Source organism: Parambassis ranga, chromosome 4, assembly GCF_900634625.1.
Source record: "Parambassis ranga chromosome 4, fParRan2.1, whole genome shotgun sequence".
In the NCBI taxonomy this organism is placed as follows: Eukaryota; Metazoa; Chordata; class Actinopteri; family Ambassidae; genus Parambassis; species Parambassis ranga.
Window position 1 is genome coordinate 10273961 of NC_041025.1, and position 19138 is coordinate 10293098.

At 43.4% G+C, this 19138-nt stretch overlaps 1 protein-coding gene across 3 annotated transcripts in view; it reads right to left on the reverse strand.

Annotated features, from left to right (window-relative positions):
* The window catches only part of glis1b (GLIS family zinc finger 1b), a 62576-nt gene that overhangs the window by 18532 nt on the left and 24906 nt on the right, over window positions 1-19138 (reverse strand). For all 3 annotated transcript variants that reach the window (XM_028403662.1, XM_028403661.1, XM_028403660.1), the window contains 2 exons: window positions 17073-17265; window positions 14237-15824 (listed from right to left, as the gene is read on the reverse strand). In XM_028403662.1, the coding sequence (XP_028259463.1) occupies window positions 14237-15824; window positions 17073-17265 (1781 nt within the window). The remainder of the gene's footprint in view (window positions 1-14236; window positions 15825-17072; window positions 17266-19138) is intronic.

Below are 19138 nucleotides of genomic sequence, written 5' to 3' on the forward strand. Positions count from 1 at the left end.
CCATGGAAAAATAGGAGTTCACATCGCACAATGCTGTACAGCGGAAACATATTATTCTAGAGTCATGCCAATCAAATGTTTTGGATGGAAACACGGGAGGCAGCGACGGTGGGAAAGTTTAATAAAAATCTCAGAGCAGAGGAACATCCACACTGCCATACCAGTCATGACAGACACGGTCCATGCGGACTGCTGAAATACGGCGCCGAGCTTCGAGTTTGGAAAACAAACACGGCTATTATTGACATGCCAAATGTGTGTATTTATGTGTAAAGGAATAATCACTCTTTCATTGCTTTCTTTTTTCCGAAATACAAATTTGAAGCTAAATTATAGTTAGAGGTCCATGGAGAGAAGCGTGTTAATCGTGTAGAGCGTATTATTACTCGGGGAGCGGGACTTGCAGGGAGACGGCCTGAGTATGAGGTTTTCCTGTGTGCTGAGAAACCAATAGGCACCGCCACCTCTAGGCATGGATGTTACCCAGAAAACCTGCATGAAAAATTTTATGCTAAAGTAAGACGTTTAAGTGTGGCCAATCTGCTGGTTTAAATGACTCCTTTCAGAGACTGTCAGCTTCATTTTGGATATCTGAGGCATACCTTTCTGTTAAAACACTCAGCTGCTGCTGGCAAACTGTGAGCAGGAAGACTAGATACACTCAAACTAAATTCCGATTTTAAACTTAAATTTTTGAGAAAACAAATTGAATTATAACTTTAACATTAGAAGCATTTAAAGCCAGAATTATGACCTTTTTGTTAAAGTGACCCTGATACTTTCCCACACATGTGCTTTTATTTTAGTAAATTGACCCATGACAATTATATATCAGTGTGTTTTCATTGATGTTAGACTGACCAGTTAAAAATAAGATAAAAAATAATACATGCACACAAGAGTCCTGCATCATCCACTTCATGACTTCATCTGTGTAGAAAGTACACACAGGATAAAGTGGTATAAACAGAGAGATGTGGTGGTCGAGGCTTCTCAGACAGGGTTTATTTTAACTTTGATATTACCTATGCAAACATTTTATAGGGTGCTAATCACATTAATTTCTTTAAACATGTTTAGTTTTCCTCTCCGTTCAGGGTAAACCAGCATGAGGGGATCAGCACTGGCAGTGCTGTTTGACACCGTCTCACTCGTGAGTGGGGGGGCTCAGCAGCTCGGTAAACATTGGGGATGACAGCAGGGTCCTGACATGGCTGAAGGAGGCAAGAGTGGGTTGAAAGGGTGGACAGGCAGCTGATCACAACAGACAGATTATGGACCCAGCATGCAGGCGAGCGGTGGTGCGTTGAGCTTGAGGCCTTCATGGGAAATGATTCTTGACTGGCAGGGAAAAGGCCAAACAGTGTCAGTGTAAAAGGCAGCAGTGTAAGACTCTCCTCACATGCAGCGGCTCATTAGCGACCTGCGGGAGCAGTGTATGATGGGAACAAACCAGCCGTTATGGAGGGGCGCTGGAGGAAATATAGCCACTGACATGCATGGACAAAATGTGATTAAAAGCCTTAATGAACAGATGCAGGAAAAAGAGAGAGTCAGAGGTTTATATCTCCTTGGAGCCAGTAAGGTCATCACCTACAGGAGTCATTTTTTAGCTTCCAAGAATAAACTCTGGCATTTTCTCTCTGGACACTCTTTCATTTTTTAGAAGTCATAGATCTCCTTTGATATCTCCTTCAATCGTAATCTCTTTAGCCCTCTGACTAATGATGGAGAAGTTGTATTCAACTAGTTCGCCTGCTAACTATCATGAAATTCAACATTACTCTTGGTGAGGGGCCCCCCATAAAAGAAACGAGTTCTCAGAGCGACCGCCATATTTTTTTTCTGTGATTACTTTTACCTAGTTTTCTTTACTGCTAAGCCTGACAGACAGGATGAGGGGCAAAGAGCCTCATGATCATAAATGAAAACACTGCCAAATAAAACATGTTAAGTGCCAATGCTCAAAAGCAGGTTGTATAACACTATAAGTATGTAAAAAAAAAAGAGGGCTGCTTTATCACAAGGTGTCCTTCTCTGCTCTAACCAACGAGGAAAACCACCAACACTTCAGGATCTGTTCGGAGGGGAGGCTGTGGAGCAGAGTGCCCCGGCTGCGGATGAGAGAACATGTGCATTTAATCTAGCTGCTTTCAAATGCCCTGTGGCAACCACAGCAAAGAGCAGAAAAACGTAAATGGATGAAATTATATCCATATGATTCAACGAGACAGCTAAGGAGAGGCAGGTTTCTCATGCGCTTCGTCAGGATACGAAATTAAACACAGCTTGGCTAAAACATTCGCATTACATAGTTTACACATATCATTTCCACTAGGAATCGGGACCCTTTTAGCAGCCAGACTCATCTGTGGCGAATAGGGTTTTAATTAGAATCAAAGATAGCCGTGAGCTTTGTTTCTGTTCGTCAAAGACAGAAATTGACACTTGCTTCGCGTTTCCCTGAAGCATCTTTTCTCCCGGTCTCCTTTTGCTTCGACTGATTTTTTTAGGAAGCTTTGATTTATGAATGGTGAGATATGAGTACACACACACAGGGAGGGAGTGTTGTCCAGATGCGAATGAACAAGAAAACAGAGCGAGAGCTCAGCAGATAAATTGGTGGGAGGAAGTAGTCATGCAAATGACTAAAGAAATTGTTCTAAACAGCCATTTTGCACTCACGCCTGAATAGTTTTGGGGCCAGATTAAAAAAAAAAAAATGTGGATGGCACAACAGGAAGCATTCCTATGATGACTAAATGGTGCTGCTCACATAATGAGGCAGTCCAGCTGTTTAGTTCCTCTCACAGACCTGAGGAGGAAGTGCAGTGATGGATCTGAAGGTTCGTTCCTGCGGGGTAGGCCTGGCACGGTGCAAGCCTGGACGCACAACAACATGGTGAGCTTTCATGGAAGCACTTAACCTGCCGTGATTCAGAGGCCTTCATTCAAATGTCTGCCAGCTCTGCATCAGATTAGAGAGCTAAGATGTGATTTCCTTTAAAAAAAAACAAAAAAAAAAACGGGCAGCCGGGGGTTTACCGGTTCACCAGGTTGAGAGAAAAAGGAAAACAGGGTCACACGTTCTCAAGGAGAAAAGGACATATTGTGTTAGCATGCAGCAGAAAACCAAGCCGAAGCAAGCTAAATTGCCCCGGCACATTTAATTTTCCTTCTAGAGTGTCAAGAAATGATTTTCACACAGATATATTTTAACTGCATGAACATGAGCCAGATGTGGAGTTAACTTTGAAACAGGCTCTATTTATAACTAACACCGGATCATATTTCTGATCGCATCGAACGTTTCTATGGAAGAAAGACTGGAAAAGCAGTTGGCAGAATTGAGGCTGCCACACTGATGGCTTCATTTAACTGTTAAAAGAATCAGTCATTTAAGCACGATGCGCGGCGTAGATCTTCTTCCATCAGTATGAGAAGGATTTTATGGTGTTGACTTCCGTGAGGAGACATGATCCTGTGACCTCTCCCTCTAAAAGAGCCATCCTCCTTTGTCTCATGACAGCATGTTTATGCTCACAGCAATCCTAATCATTTATAATGGCTAATTAGAGTGCAATACAAAGCTTCCAGGGTCACAGCCATTAGTAACCATCAAGGCATTAATTATAGACCCATTCACGAAATCCGAGCCCACCATGAAAAAGACAGACTGGGGGTTACGCAATGAAAATCCTAAACATGATCTGTGTTCCGAGCCGGCGCCTGGACTGATGTTACTGGCAGTCAATACAGGATCCTGTTTGACAGGCCCAAGAGCTACGGCGTCCTCTGACACCCGGGCTTCAACCTATTCAGCACCTTTCACTCACACCTGCCTCCATTCTCACTCTCGCTTTCTCTGGCTGTCTCTCTTCTACCCCCCTTCTGCCAATAAGCTCCTCTCGCTCTGCAGTGGGGTGTTACATAGATCACTGTGCTCCATGTCTCCATTTTAAACTGCTGGGATTAGGAGAATGATGGACGACAATTCACAGACGGCCAGCAATGACAACTGAATTACGCTTAATTGATCTACTTGATCTTTCTTTTGTTGGGCTTTTTGACAGATACTGTACGATCCAATTTGTTGATTAACCTCTTTTTATTAGATCATTATAATCATCCATTTGAGCATTTTTTCTCTCTGGCTCTCTTTTTGTTTTAACTGTAAGGTTTCTTGTCAACGTCTGCTTAGCCTTAAATAAAAATTGTCTGTGCCACCCTCCTTGTTCAAAATGCCTTACATTGACTGCATGTCATTTGAGTCTATTAAGGCTGCTCTTAATGGAGAAATTGGCTTCTTTGGATACTGTCACAGGTCTGGACAGATGCCCAACAGCTGCTGACATTAACCATTCATGTGCTAAGAAAGAAACAACATCCATGAGACCACAGTATCTGCCCAGAAATTCAAAGTACAATGCCAAATGTAGAGGTTTATTTTTCCTCCATATGGATTCTTGTTGCGGTCACAGATATTGCTGGGTATCTGCACCACAGAGTACACAAATTTTGGGCCTTCTCTGAATAGAAAAGCATTCTCATATTCATCTCCTATTTTCACATTAATAACATAGCTATATTTTATGATTATATAGTGCTCTATGTGTACCTGATGTGTGTATCTTGTATCTCTGCCTTTAATAGTCAAAGTGGAGTAATCCAAGAAAATAACATGAGACTCACGTTTGTCCCCTCATGTGAAAGACCATACTTACCTACAGCATATTTGGGTCCAACCCGGTCAAGGAAATGGTGAGTCTGAACCCTTACCATGTGATGAAAGCAAGCACTGCAGTGGATCAGTTTATCAGGGTCAAATCGGTTTAATTTTTCTACATATGTGGAGATTTAAAGGAACACTGTTTGCTATTATATTTGTTGTTTCAGCTAATAAGACGTGTTCCTAGCAGCTCTTACATTTTTGTGTGACAACCTGACATATTGATACTGGGGCTGCAGGGTTCCTGTAGTCTTGTTGGGTAAAGAAACAAAAGCCCTTCGCTCTTTCTGGCAAACTCTCCGTTGTCCACAGAATGCAAGAGTTGACACAGCTGTCTAAAGACTCACGCCTACACACAGTATACACTGACAACTCTATAACTCCGACGTGACAACAAATAAACATTGCAGAAGTCCAGCAAGTTGCCAGGCTAAATACCTTGATGCCAGAAGTACTATAGTGCTCAGACAGAAAACATGCCAGCAGAATTAAACAATAGGTCAACATGGCATTGTGATCAACAGCAGCCCAAGGACTCGAGCAGGGTGAAGGGGAAAAGAGTGCATTTATGCAACCTTTTGGAGGGGGACCAGACCACAAAGCCTTCTGGGTAAAAAAGCTGCCGCCTAAGAAATGTGGTGCAACTTGCAATGCCACGGTGCCCTGAGATGTGTTCACTCCTCAGCGTGCCAAGGTTGTGTTCTTTTCTGCTCCCCCTGGGTTTCAGGGTCCAGTTTCCAGTTATGTGGCTGGTTGTAATATATAAGACATTCAATGTGTCGAGTCCAATCATGGCTCAGGCATTCTCAGCAAGCACATCACCATTCCTTCACATTTCAATAAATCAGTCCACCGCATTTCACAATATAGCTCTCTATTCATATGCAATAATTCAGTCTACACGTACACGCCTGTGTCTACTGTCCTGTAGGAAAACACTCCCCATTCCTGTGCAGTTACGATGCACGCAAGCAACTCGCCAACGGCAAAATATCCAGACGTTCCAATATTCACTGGTATTCTTTGGTAAACATTTACATATTTATAGAATATTTCCTTCGTCAGACGTATGTTTATGGAAGTGGTAATATGAGTCCATGCCTGGTACTCACTGGCCTCACACATTTTTCCTTATATACGATATTTATTTCCTGACTGTGCCTTATGACCTAATTGATATTTCTTGGCCTTCTTGTTTTGCCTCTGACATGGATGCAGTCTAAATGACAGCTGCTATGTGACACAGTATGAAAGGCTGCTGAAAAACAAAGGGATATGCTTTGACTTGGAGGCTTCTTACTTCTACTGTAATTCAGCCTGAATAACTGAATCAATCTGGTTCTAAACATTTTCACATTGATGTTAAACTAATTCTAAAGCTGAACAGATCAAATGTAAAGCAGATGTTTTTGGAAGAGAACAGAAACGTGGAGAGAGCTTCTTTCTGGAGACAGATCATTGGGACATAAAACTCAATGGGGGAGAGGTAAATCCCAGTTTAAACATCAGAGTCTCTTAATAGTGCCAAATTTGCTTCTAGTAAAACAGGGTCATAAGAAACTGGATCATTTTGTGTAGCATGTCCTTATAGATCCCACTGAGAAGATATTTGGTCTTGTCTATCCAGTTCCTCCCTCATTATCAATCATTGCGGTGGGTGCGACTTCACTATGATCTCTCAGTTTGACACAGCCTCAGGGGCTAAGAAATGAAGCAAACAAAGAAGTGCCCAAAACTACAGTTCCTCAAAAGGCCACTTGAGGCTGACTCCAAAAGCAAGTCAACCTCCTCAGACCTCTATGTTAAAGGCTGACATTTCTGAGCCTTTGAAATGACCAGTGAGTACATATCTGCTCCACCCTGTGGTTCTATCTACTACATGTCAAATGTTTGTCAAAACGTGAAAGGTTTAATGATCAAGTGCCTGTTTCAACGCAAACCTTAGTCTTTATCTGGCCCCAACCAAATATTTGTAATTTGTAAAGTTTAAAAAAATGGAAATGAGCACAAAATGTTACATTCTGCCCTGCGACCTGTCCAGGGTGTACCCCGCCTCTCACCCATAGAGAGCTGGGATAGCCCCTGCACTGCAGGACAAAGCGGGTTCAGATAATGGACTTTGCACTGCTTAAATAAAAGAAAGCTACAGCACAAACTCAGATTTAAATGCATATAGATGAATGGACCATGGTGGTTAGTTGGTGATTATTGACCGGTTTTACAGCAGAAAGTGTTTATATCCTGGTACTAAATGTTTTGGGTTTCTACAGAAGTACCGTTTGAATGATGTCAGATCATGCACCATGAAGGGTGTGACTGCTTTGTGTGACAGGTGGATGCTGTGTAACATCACCCGCACCCTGCTGCTTTGTATTAACCAGCAGTTCTCCTCAGGAAACCTTCGGGTGACGTTATTGAGGGTTTGTCCTTTATTTTATTTGGAGTCTATGCTTTCAACACCACAATCGATGCCTCGTTTTTTATCTCAATCTTTCCATTTGGACCTCTCTTCATTCTCTCACTCTCTAGAGGGCATTTGAAACCACAGGTTTTTGACAGTGTAAACACAAAGTCTTGCATTGGAAAAATTAGATCTAACACTGCAGTTCTGTGTGTAACCTGCCACGCTAATGCTTTAAAAATGCTCTCAAGTCCGCATTCAGTGCATACCAAATCACTTGTCATGCACAATGCCTTCTGATGAATTCTGGGCAAAAAAATGGCGTTTTTGGGATGACATCAGTGGAGCCGGATTGCCTGTCTGGCTCTGTTTCTTTCAGCCTTCACTTCTTCTCTCAAACATTCAAATTAAACCCGGCACCCTGACCACAGAACACTGCAGCGCATAATTTAAACTTGACACCCTAAATGTAAACATGTCTTTCGCTACATAATTTACTCATACTTCTCTTAGTGTTTATTTTGTACGGTAGCAACTCAGTTTCTCATGTACGTATTTTATATTCAGCTTCAGGCTAGTCTGGTGTGGTGTGTGCCTGGCTGGCGGAGGAGTTGCCCCGGTGTGTATAAATGTCCTTCTTATTTGCTTGTTTGGTTGGAGATGTAAAGGCAGGCCGGGGGTGGATGTTCTCTGGACTCAGTTCCACATAGTGACCTCTGCAACACTGACAAGTCAGCAAAAACAAACATCTGGATGCACTGGAGTGATTTACCTCTGTTCAACACACACAGAGTGCAAACACACTCACTACCAACGGACCAGTTCGGCGTGTATGTTTGCAGAGTGGCTGCTGTGGCACAAAAATACATCTGGCACAAAACAAGGCCGGTGTGTGAATATGAGGAGTGTGAGAGGATGGCAGCCTCAGAGGAAAAAGAACCTGCTATGTCTCAAAAATGCCACAAACTATGTCTATAATTATCTGTTTGACTGTCGCAAAAAAATAGTTACGCACACATAATGCACATGGTGCGTGACGGTACACATGACAGTCTACAGCCAGATGGCAACAACCAGAGAAAACTTTCAAACTCTCACAGAGGTCCCACAGTCATTCACCATCCTCTCTCTGCTGCCTGCATATAGTCCCTGCAGCCCCCCTGAGCATGATGGAGACCCCCAAACACACACACACAGCAAAGCGTCATATCTCTCATGTATTAGTAAACTGATCTGGCTTAGCAGAGAGGTTAAACTGATTAAGGCTTTGGATTGGAAACAAATATGACACAATCTCCGTGCAATGTATGACCGGCCATGTCCCAGTGGTCTTCAGGTTTCTGATACCAGAGTGCGATTAAATGTTGAGGAAATGGGGAAACTCAAAATACTGCATTCCAGAAAAATGCAATTAAAGATCGTTAAAACTATCACATGCAGTAAATCCTGCGTGCTTTGATACCTGGTTATGGGCTATAAAGCGAGGTAGCTGCAGCTGACCTTCTGCAGTTTGGGTTCACTCTACAGTGTACAAGATTTTGTAAAGAAAATGCTGCACAGCAGTCATGACGTTTGGCTGTATTTTAAAAAAATAACAATCACTCAAATTCAAGATGCAGCAATCTGTTCTGCTAACAGCATACATGTGGTTAATCCAGCCAGTCACATTATTTTACACTGTAGAGACTATGAGTTCTGACTCTATACTCTGGATGCTCCAAACCTGCAGCTGAAGACTTTCCAACATTTGACACATATTTGCACAAATAATAGGTTACTGCATTATGCAAAAACGGCAATAATGTAATTTTCATCATTGTATTGCCGCTGAATGTTTCTTGGAAATTTGACAAATGGAGCTAAAGGTCTGAAACACAGAAGATAACAGGGCTGTGAGAAGGTTCTGCATTTCTGTTGTGCATTTGCACAACGATGTACCAACATACTGATCCTATTTTGACATGTCACTATGGATCATATGAACAAAGACAGACATAGCGAAAGTTGAAATAGGAAACTACTGGTAAAAAAACCACACTGACTTTCAGTGAATGTAAAAATTGGAAATAATGTTATATTTATTTCATCGATCACAACTGTTTTAACCTTGTACTTTTGCCTTTCAATACTCATTTGTTTACATCAACAGCACCCAAACACAGCCCTTTTATTTGTTCTGATTAGCTCTGTATTTAATTAGGAAGAAATTTTTAAACCTAAAAAATTCTTATTTAATTAACTGTGATATTAGAAATACATTTGGTTAATTTAAGAATAAATGTCATGATGTATTTCATTGAAGTTTAATGAACAAACAGGACTCTCTTCACATGTCGAATCTTATGAAAACACCAGTAAAAACAAAAGTTTCATCTCCACATCAAAATCCTACTAACAGTCATTATTAATGCGTATCATATTATGTAAATATTATGGGATAATTCTGTCAAAGAGTTATGAGGACCATAATAAACCGTTTTTAAAAAGTGTTGAATGAAATGATCGAGGACGTATCATGCTGTGGTTGTGTAGATGCATAAGGTGTTGAGTGTAGTTTAAGATCCAAATAAAAGATAGCAGGAGAGACGGCATGCAGGAGGGACGTGAGGGTGCTGCTGAGTACTGGACTACATTAGTGCGAAAGATTGACTCGAAAACTTTTTCAGCCCGACAAGAAGTTGGCCTGGAACGCTCAACAAGGAAAACAAGCAACATTCGTCTATCCAGGGCTTTCATTTGTCTGCCAAAACATCAGTGGCAGAGCCTCTGCGCCAGCAGTTTCATCATACGAATATCACATATGGACAGTGTTGTGTTACTAACAGCGTGACGGCTAGATCGCCAAGCGGTGCAGCAGATCTGACAGGAAGACACAGGATAGCTCTGGCTTGGGATTATGGGTTAGTAAGAAATTAGACTGTGTGGCTACCTGATGATGAGCTCATTGTCAGCAGCAGAGGCACAGGGCCTGCACATAAAGTGCTAAAGGAGGCTCTCTGCCAGGTCTTTATTTGGTCCTGATTAGGTTTTTGCATAATGTGCCAACTTCACAGGCTCTGTTTCTGAAGCATGGAGCTGCTCCTGGCATACTGAATCAATGCCCTTCCTCGCCTATTGACCCTGATTACTTTAAATGAGCCATACCTCTTCTTGCCCACTGAAAATGTCTGTGTGCAACCAGTTGGCTGATCTACAACATTTGGTAAAGGAAATGCATGGGTCTGTTGTGGTGTAACAACATTAAAGAAATTTTATTTTGACCCACATCATTGTTCCAGAGAAGTCAGCAGCAGTTCTCTTCGGGATCAGATGGCTGATCTCTCTGTCCCTTTGTTTCAGGTAGATACGAGCCACAGTGGATCAGAAGCTGGTCTCAGCGACTGAAGCCTCTAAACTGACCAAACAGACCAAAGAGTCTCATATGGGCACAGGCACATTAATATCAATGTCATTCACCACCCGCACCCAGAGCCCAGACAGCTCCAGTTTCAGGCGGCATTCAGAGGAAAAGTCGGGTCATGTGCTGAACCTCAGTTTTAATTAGCTAATGGCACTCCTTGTTTTATCTCCTGCACCTGAGCTGATTGCTCACAAAAGACTCCATTTACCCCCGAAAACACACGGCATCTTGGCAGCCACCCTAAGCCCTGTGTTGTGAGTCTCAACGTCTGCTGCTGAGGGATTTTGCCACTCTTCCAAAAATCAGTCTAGTAAATCTAAATATATATGTTAGCTGGTTTCACACCAGTGAGAAAAAAAGAGGAAATTCCATGATCTACACATTTTTCCAGCAGAACTCAGCATCCAACTTTCCTTCAACAAGTGGCTTTACTGTGTATGTGTGTGTGTGTGTTTTGGTGTTTGTCTGTGTGTGCGCACATGTGTATGTGTTTGGACAGAGTCCCATTAAGCAGCTAATACTCACTGTGTTTCATCATTGTGATGCTCACTGTCTTTACTTTGGCTCTGTGTAACACAAAAACCTCTGAATCTTACCTAATAAGAGACTTTTGTGTTAACACACCGCTTTACGAAAACAATTTTTAATGATCTCCTTGCTTTAAATTAATCAAACACATACATGTGCCATGTGTGCTACAAGATCCACATTTTTAAACATCTCAATCCTCCTAAAAGATCATAAATGTGAGCATAAAAGCAGAATGGCATGTGGTACAACTCAATCCATGCTTCAAACCACAGGCTAAATCCTTTATCCCACAACAACATAAAATCCTCTAATAACATTGAAAACACAACTGTCTTACATCCAACAACTGACCAAAACAGCCACGCCAACCAAACCAAATAAAGCCCATAATGCTGTGCTCTTGCCTGGAGTTACTCTTCCATGTAAACGTTCTGTCTTTTTCTGCTGCACAGCTTCAGCAGCTCAGTGAGATGTTGTCTGAACCTCATAGCTCACAGTGCAGCCTTCAGACACTTCAAATCCGCCTGGTCGGCCTCTGACAAAGCAGAGCAATATCAAAGTCTAGGACCATGACAGGGCTGCTCTTGTTGGATATATTTTTAATATTTATGCAGACACAGGAAAAAATGTAATAAACTAAAACAACAAGTGAATTAGGCATGAAACACAACAGGATATTGCGGAGAGATTATGTTGTTTCCTTTCACCCGTGTGTCCCTCAGCGCTTGCTTGCCCTACACAACAACCCAGCGTCGGCTTTAATTGGCGAGGGGGAGTGGGAACCGAACATACTTTCTGAAAAGGTATCAGAACTTTTTAAGAGCCTCAAACTCAGCCATGCTGCTTTAAAGAATTGGGAATTTCTTAAAATATTAGGCAGGTACGGACTGTGACAGGAACACGCAGGGGGCGAGGTATGACTTGTGTGTTGTGATAATGACTTTTTCCTGCCAAGACGCAGCGTGAAGCAAATGCTGTGCAGCTGTATGACGAGAGGAGATAGAGTATACTGTATGTGCGGGGTGAGGGGTTAGAGGGAGAAAGAGCAGAGAGAAGTGTTATGTTTGGATGTGGAGAGAGGCCTGCTTCATGAGCGCCTGCTGGAATCTGCTGCTGGAAAGATAATAAAAGGATTAGTCCTGGTTTCTGCTCCTAAAACAGAATGTGTCATCTGTTTCCCCTATGTGAATTACTTGAATACTTGAATGCCTTTGTCTATTGCATGAGAGCACAAGAGGCATCGGTTCAGCACACGCTCAGGCAAAAAGAAAATAACACAACAGAGGTACGTGAAGCATGCTCGTTCCTCTCAGACAGAAACAACAGGCTTCCTCTGAGTGTAGAGCACTTACTTAAATCCATATTGACTGCAAACACAAACACAGCTACAAATACACACACACAGAGTGTGTTTATTTTCTCTGGGCCTCCATGTATATCTGCCAAAGTCCCAGACCAACATACATTCAATCCCCACTGATTAGAAGTGTTGATTCAAGCTCAAAAACATTTCACATTTATGTTTAGGTTCTGTCGGATAAGCAGGAGTGTTAGGACCCGACATACTGTACACGGAATCAATACTTCCTATTGTGAGAGTCAACGGACACAATGTGTGCATTCTTACATTACTGAGTTGCTGAGAAAGTGCGTGTGCTTGAAATGAGGGTGATCGGGAGGTTAGGGTGTGTTGCATGGTTTCACGTCAGTGGACATAGTCCAGTGGCTCGTCCACACTGAGACGAATTGTTCTCCTGTTCACATATGGCAAACATCTCCAAAAACACAACTTCTCACTGCAACACTAACATACACCATATACAACTGTGGAGTATAAACATTCACACGGCGTCTATGTGCTGTGTGTCACCTGCTCTTGCAGCAATGACACTACACAAAAAGACAAAAAGAAGCCTGATTTACAACATACCGTACTCTACTCCTCAAAATTAACAATGTTGGCACGTACAGCACAAAAAAATGACTTCCACGTTTTGTTCACACTGAGCCAAGGGAGCAGGAACACAGACACAGAGCAGGAAGACTAGATCAACTTGTGTCTTTTTGGTTTTTGTTGTTTTTGGTTCATATATGTTCAGTAACTCGTATCAGAATCAGCTGTGAAAAAAACAACAGATAATTTTACAAGCCACTGTTATTTAGAAAAAAACAAACAAGTCTTGAATTTTGAGACAAAACAGGTGCTGCAGCAGTATTACACACTCCACTTCTTTTCAATTAGCATTAGGATTTGGATGGATTCCTAAACCTGAGGAGGACCACTTCTGACAGGGAGCTCTGGGTGAAGCAGTGAATTGAGCAAGACTAGCAAACGTTACCGACTATCCCTCTGCGGCAGCCTTCTCCAGACTACTGCATTTCTCCTCATGTTTGGCTTGGACATGAAGCCAATTCACTTAATACTTGTGGGACAGCTAAACATTTAAAGCTCCCATTTAAAAGGATCAAGTGTAGGCATTGTTTGGTTATGTTAACCATATGTGTTGGCTTTTCATGATCTGAATCCTCTCTCAAAAAACTTGTGCTTGTGAAAATAAACATGGCTTTGCCCTACACAAATTGTGGACTAATTGTGTATTTGGACTAAATCATTCTTAAGGTTGGAGGCCTTTTTCCATTTTTGAAGGGACGTGGGGGGGGGGGGGGGGGGGGGGGAGTGACAGCTTGACATTGATTAGTGTGTTGACTTGTGGAATTGGAGCCTTACCTGTAAAGAATACAACCACAAATCTATTTATACTGATGAGGTAGTGCTGCTCTTACAACAGCTCACATCTTCAGTGGAAAGAGAAAAAAAAACATGTTCCACTAAAAATACAGGAATTACAATCATAACTGTTTCTCAATCAAAACAAAATAAAAGTCTCTGTTGAAACATAATCAGCAATGAAGCAAGTCCAGTCTTGTTTTTGGACACAATGTATCGTGCTGATAGAAAAAAAATCAGCTTGTGAAATATGTGCTTGTGTTAAATTTATACAAAAATAACAGATGATTGCTATTATGAGACTCATATTAAATCAATAAATGCAATTTGATACCTTAAAATTACTAAAGACTTTCTTTCCTATGTGTCTTGAATGTGACTTTTTTTCTTTTGTTTTTTTGGTTAGATTATTATTTTTTTTATCTGGGCTGTGTTATGAACACTCACCATACACTTGTTGGGTTTCTCTCCAGAGTGGACCCTCATGTGAATGAGCAGCTTGTAGCGGGCGTTGAAGGGTTTGTAGCGGCGAATGCAGCCAGCCCAGAAACAGGTGAAGTCCTCACCTTTGCGTTGGTCGATGTGGACCTTCTCTATATGTCTCACAAGCTCCTCCTGCTGCTCGTACGCAGCGCTGCAGTCAATCCAGCGACACACCTGCTTATCCACCAGCGCCCCTCCTCCAACTTCATCCCGCTCTGCGCCTGTGTGGGGCCCAGAGGGGCCTCCAGAGTTCGGTTTGAGTCCCAGGGAGGATGCTGGTGCTGTTTGCTCGTTCTGGTGGTGTGGCGGGCCCCCAGGGCCGGGGCCCACATACTGGTGCAAGTGGTAAGGTGGAGGCATGGCAGGTCGAGGCGGGTGATGAACGTGACGAAGGTGCCCGCTGCGACCACTTAAGTAATGATGGTGATGATAGTGGTGCTGAAAGAGTTCGTCTTCACTGGGAGAGAAGTCATCCAGGGGCTCCTGCTTGAGGGAGGCCCCGGATCTTTGGCCCCCATCGAGGAGACCCCCAGTTCCAGGCCCCGAATGCAGCGTTCCTGACATCAGGGTCCCACTCATCAGGGTCCCACTCATCAGGGTCCCATTCATCAGTAGCCCCAACCCGTCTGAGCCTCCTCCTCCTCCTCCCACCACTCCTCCCTCGGCCGTTCCTCCGGCCCCACGCCCCTGCAGCATGGAGCCCTGCTCCTCACACAGCCCGAGGCGCTGACTTTGGCCCTGCTCCGGCTCCACTAGTGACACTGAAGAGGACGATGAGGACGAAGAGGAGGAGGAAAGGGACAGCAGGCAGGTGGCAGGTGAGGACAGCTGACAGCTCCCCTGTAGCGAGGCCTGCTGGGGGCTGCTGTGAGGCGGGGGCCTCTGGGGGGCTTCTCGTGGGCAGGAGTTAGAGGGAGGGGATGTAGAAGAGGAGGAGGAAGAGGAGGAGAAGCCGGCACTGCTGGTCTGGCTGGGCGAGAGGTTCGTGCGGAACCCGTTGACGCAGGCCACCATCGACTGGGAGGAGGAGCAGATGATTGCGGTGATATTGATCTCCTCAGAAGCAGCGCCAGAAGCTGATGGGGAACTTGTGGCAGCAACACTGCCGGTGCCAGCAGCGGTGGCGGACTGTGAGGCCAGGGACAGGCAGCGCCTCTTCAGACTGTTAGCACTGAGCAGTCGCGCTGAATGACGGGAGCCTGTCGTGGACAAAGCAAGCGGGGAGGAGTCATCTTCATTATTAAACGGCTGCACTGCGTCTCCTGACACAGCACTGCCTACACCGCTCACTGTGCATACGCCATTACCGTTGCTGCCATCATGCAGACTTCCAACTATATCGTCCCTCGGCACGTCCAGAACATGGTCTGCCCTACAGGCCTGAAACCCAGCCTGAGATGAGCTGTGGACCCCCGACCCAGTGCTAGAGATCTTGTAGCCCATTGAGTTTTCCTGTTTAATTGGGTATGGGATGGAGGATCGAGCTCCGTTGGCACCGCAGCTCAAGCCCGGTGAGGCCCCCGGCAGGGTCCTTTGGAAGGCAGGGGAGGATCTGTAAGGAGAAGGACACAAAGAGTATTTGAGCGATATTACCTCAGTGCCTGTTGACAGACACAGGCTGGTTCATCCTTCCCACCAGCAGCACTGTCAGTGTTTTTCCTCCTGCTACTACTCCTCCTCCTCCATCATCTTTTCACCCACATAAAAATCATGTCATCCTAAATGAGCACCACTGACATTAAATATTTCACTAAGACTCACATTCATTGTATTTGGTCAAACATCAACAATGTGGAGGTCATGTTAAAGTTACAGCAGGAAAAGGTGATGCTTGACATTAGAAGGTATAAACTGATGATGATGATCCAACTTCTTGATTTTATGAGTAAATGAAACAGGATCTTTCTGTAGTGAGAGGATATGAATGGGCATTTAAGACTAAGAATAGAAAGGGGGGTCAGGATGGCTACTGAGACCGAGAGGCCACTGGCTAGAGTGTCCATGTGACAGGCTTTGATGACACAAAGGGGTTAAACCCAACCCAACATGGAGATAAATAGGGAGTCACCTGTTTTGGTGGCATAATTGCAGTCTATGAAGGGTCAGCATTTACAATACTGTGTATTATGGTGGGAATCTTTGCCCTGCTGAATGGGGACCCCAGGTCAGATTTCTCCATGCGTTGCTGTGATCTCCTACATAATCATTCCTGTCAGTTGGCTCATTATGGATTTTGTCCAAAGCCCCTGAGTGATGTGAGAAGAGCTCTCTTTTCTCCGGGCTGTCTCATGAAGGCACTGTCTTTGTCCCTTCCCCTGAGCACAAAAACAGAGCTAACGCTAGCTACGACCGGAGAAAGCCACAGGCAGACTCTGTCGTTGTTGTTGTTAATAAAGACTTGATCTCCCCCCACACCCCCCCCCCCCCCCACCCCCTCTCCTTTTCTATTCAGGAGCGCCATTTCCTGTTTGGCTGTAGTGAAAATATTGAGAGACAATATGAGAGACCTGAATGTCTGTCCAGAAGCACTTTTAGTGGACAAACACTACAGTCAAGAAATTCACTGGAAATTCCTTCTGAGTTGACCAACAGTAGTCATGGATTGCAGAAGAATCACATTAGTGTAACATAAATGTTGTACTTTGGACCCCTTAAGGAGACTGCATGTGTACATCTGGTCCAAAACAGCAGAGATAATTGACAACACATTGTACCTGCATATTGTTAGAAATAAGACCAAACAGGAAACATTCACAGCCTGAGCCGGGACAAAAAAAACACACACACAAAACTGGTTTACCTGGTGTCTTGGTGAGTGCCCTCCTGCAGAAGGAGGTCAGGTGTAGGTCTGCTGCAGTGGAGGCTCTGGGGGTAGAGACCCTGTGAGTGAACCCCGACTGGCAGCGACAGGCTCTGCCCACATCGCATCAGGGCGCCTTCAGCATCACCCAGCTCAGCATTAGCATCCTTCTGTGAGCAGTAGGCACTGTTCACTGGAAGAAAAAAAGGCCAGGGACAATGTTACAAAACAGGCCACTTCACAAATGATTATTTTTTAGTCACATTTTGGCAAACTCACACCCCCTCATTAACAGTGCTACATAAGATTATGACTTAAAACTACATTTAAAACTAACAAACCTATGTGGGCATCAAGGAACAAGAAACATCAAGAAACAGCCACACAAACTTTGGGATTCTGCTGGTAGAGACTGAACTTGACCTTTCTGAGAAAAAATTATTGCACCCTTCACATGATTTGATACCACAGAACTGTTTTAGCAAGCCCAGCAGTGATCCAGTGTCAAATTAAAACTGGCTACGCAGCTCACACTCAGTGCTCTGCTGACTGTCCTGGAAGAACAATCAGTTTACAATGGGATCTGTTCCATCAGTGACATGCTGAAATCATATTACATTAGGAATATTCTCCTGAGGAATAACTGCTGGCTGCCACAACTTTAGGATTTAGTGATATACAGAAAGCTCTTTGGCAGCATCCAACTGGTGGCAGTGAGACTATTGCCAGAGATTAACTGCCAAATATTGTTAGTGGAGTATTCCAACGGGCTGAAAGAAGACTATATTGGAACATATACATGGAACACTTGTACAGAATGTCCATCTACTGACAGTGTAAATGTTTTATCAATCGGGGATTTTAATTATATATCTCAACCGGTTGTTTGAAAGTTTATGCAATTGATGCGTTTGTAATAACGGTGACTTCATTATTTTAGTTTCATATTTGGACAATGACCGGGTTAATGAAGAAAAAAACAAGGAGATAAATGCACTGCAACATTAAAATCATCCACATTTACTTAACTTCAGCTCAACTGTGGTATGTTTTTGTCCTTAGGCAGTCATTTTAAGATTTTTATTTTTATCTTCCTAACCTGATTATTTGATGAACTTTATAATATAATAAAAATAAAAGAGAGGGAGATGGATGTGGGAGAGGACGGGGCCTGAAGTATGAGGAAATGTTTGTGAAGGGTAAGCCGATATCCCCGCACACTCGTGTGCAGGCGACCACGCGTCCCCTGTTCCAACTCTCTTAACTCAATTTCTCAAATTAAATTTTCTCCTAACAATGTTATTGATAATGTTATCACACAGCATGAGCTATTATTAATAAAGTCACCCAAACATTCTGTATGTGAATGTAAGAAAAAGGACAGGAAACAAATGAAGAAAGAGTGCAAAAAGGCACAAACAGACTAACAAAGGAAAAAGAAAGATAATGCAACAGATTGAAAAAAGAGCATAAACAAGGGGGAGAGAGAAAGGGAGGAAATGTTTTGGAATAAAGGTTAGAAGAACGAACAAAAGAGAAAACAAGGGCACTTTGTGGCCACGCTGTCCTCCGTTTAAAGCGAACATATCCCGCCTACAGCTGAAGTGTCCACAGTCTCCTCTGCATTTGTCTTGTCGCGGGTCACAGCACAAACACAAAGAAGTAGAGAAAAGGCAAAGCGAGCAACGCAAACAGTCCAGCATAGCCAGGGGACCACAGGAAGAACGCTGGTTTCACTCAAAGCTGTTAACAGCAGGCAAGATGTCTTTCAGCTCTGGTCTGTTTTCAAGCAATACAAATCGTTCTGTTTATCAAATTCTGGATTGTTTTTTGGTTTTATTCTTCTTTTTTTTTTCCAACATTTGTTGGCCGAGCATCTCCACCAGTTAGTATATACAAGTGTGTTTCTGTATGACCGTTTCAAGGCCTGCTGATGTGAAGCCAAGTGTTTCCCTGCCTTGAGTCAGAAGTAATTTAATCAGGATGGAGTGACATGAATCAAGATGGAGATGACGAACATCATCAGAGATCTTTTAATTAGGCCTCAACTGTCCATGCACACAAAG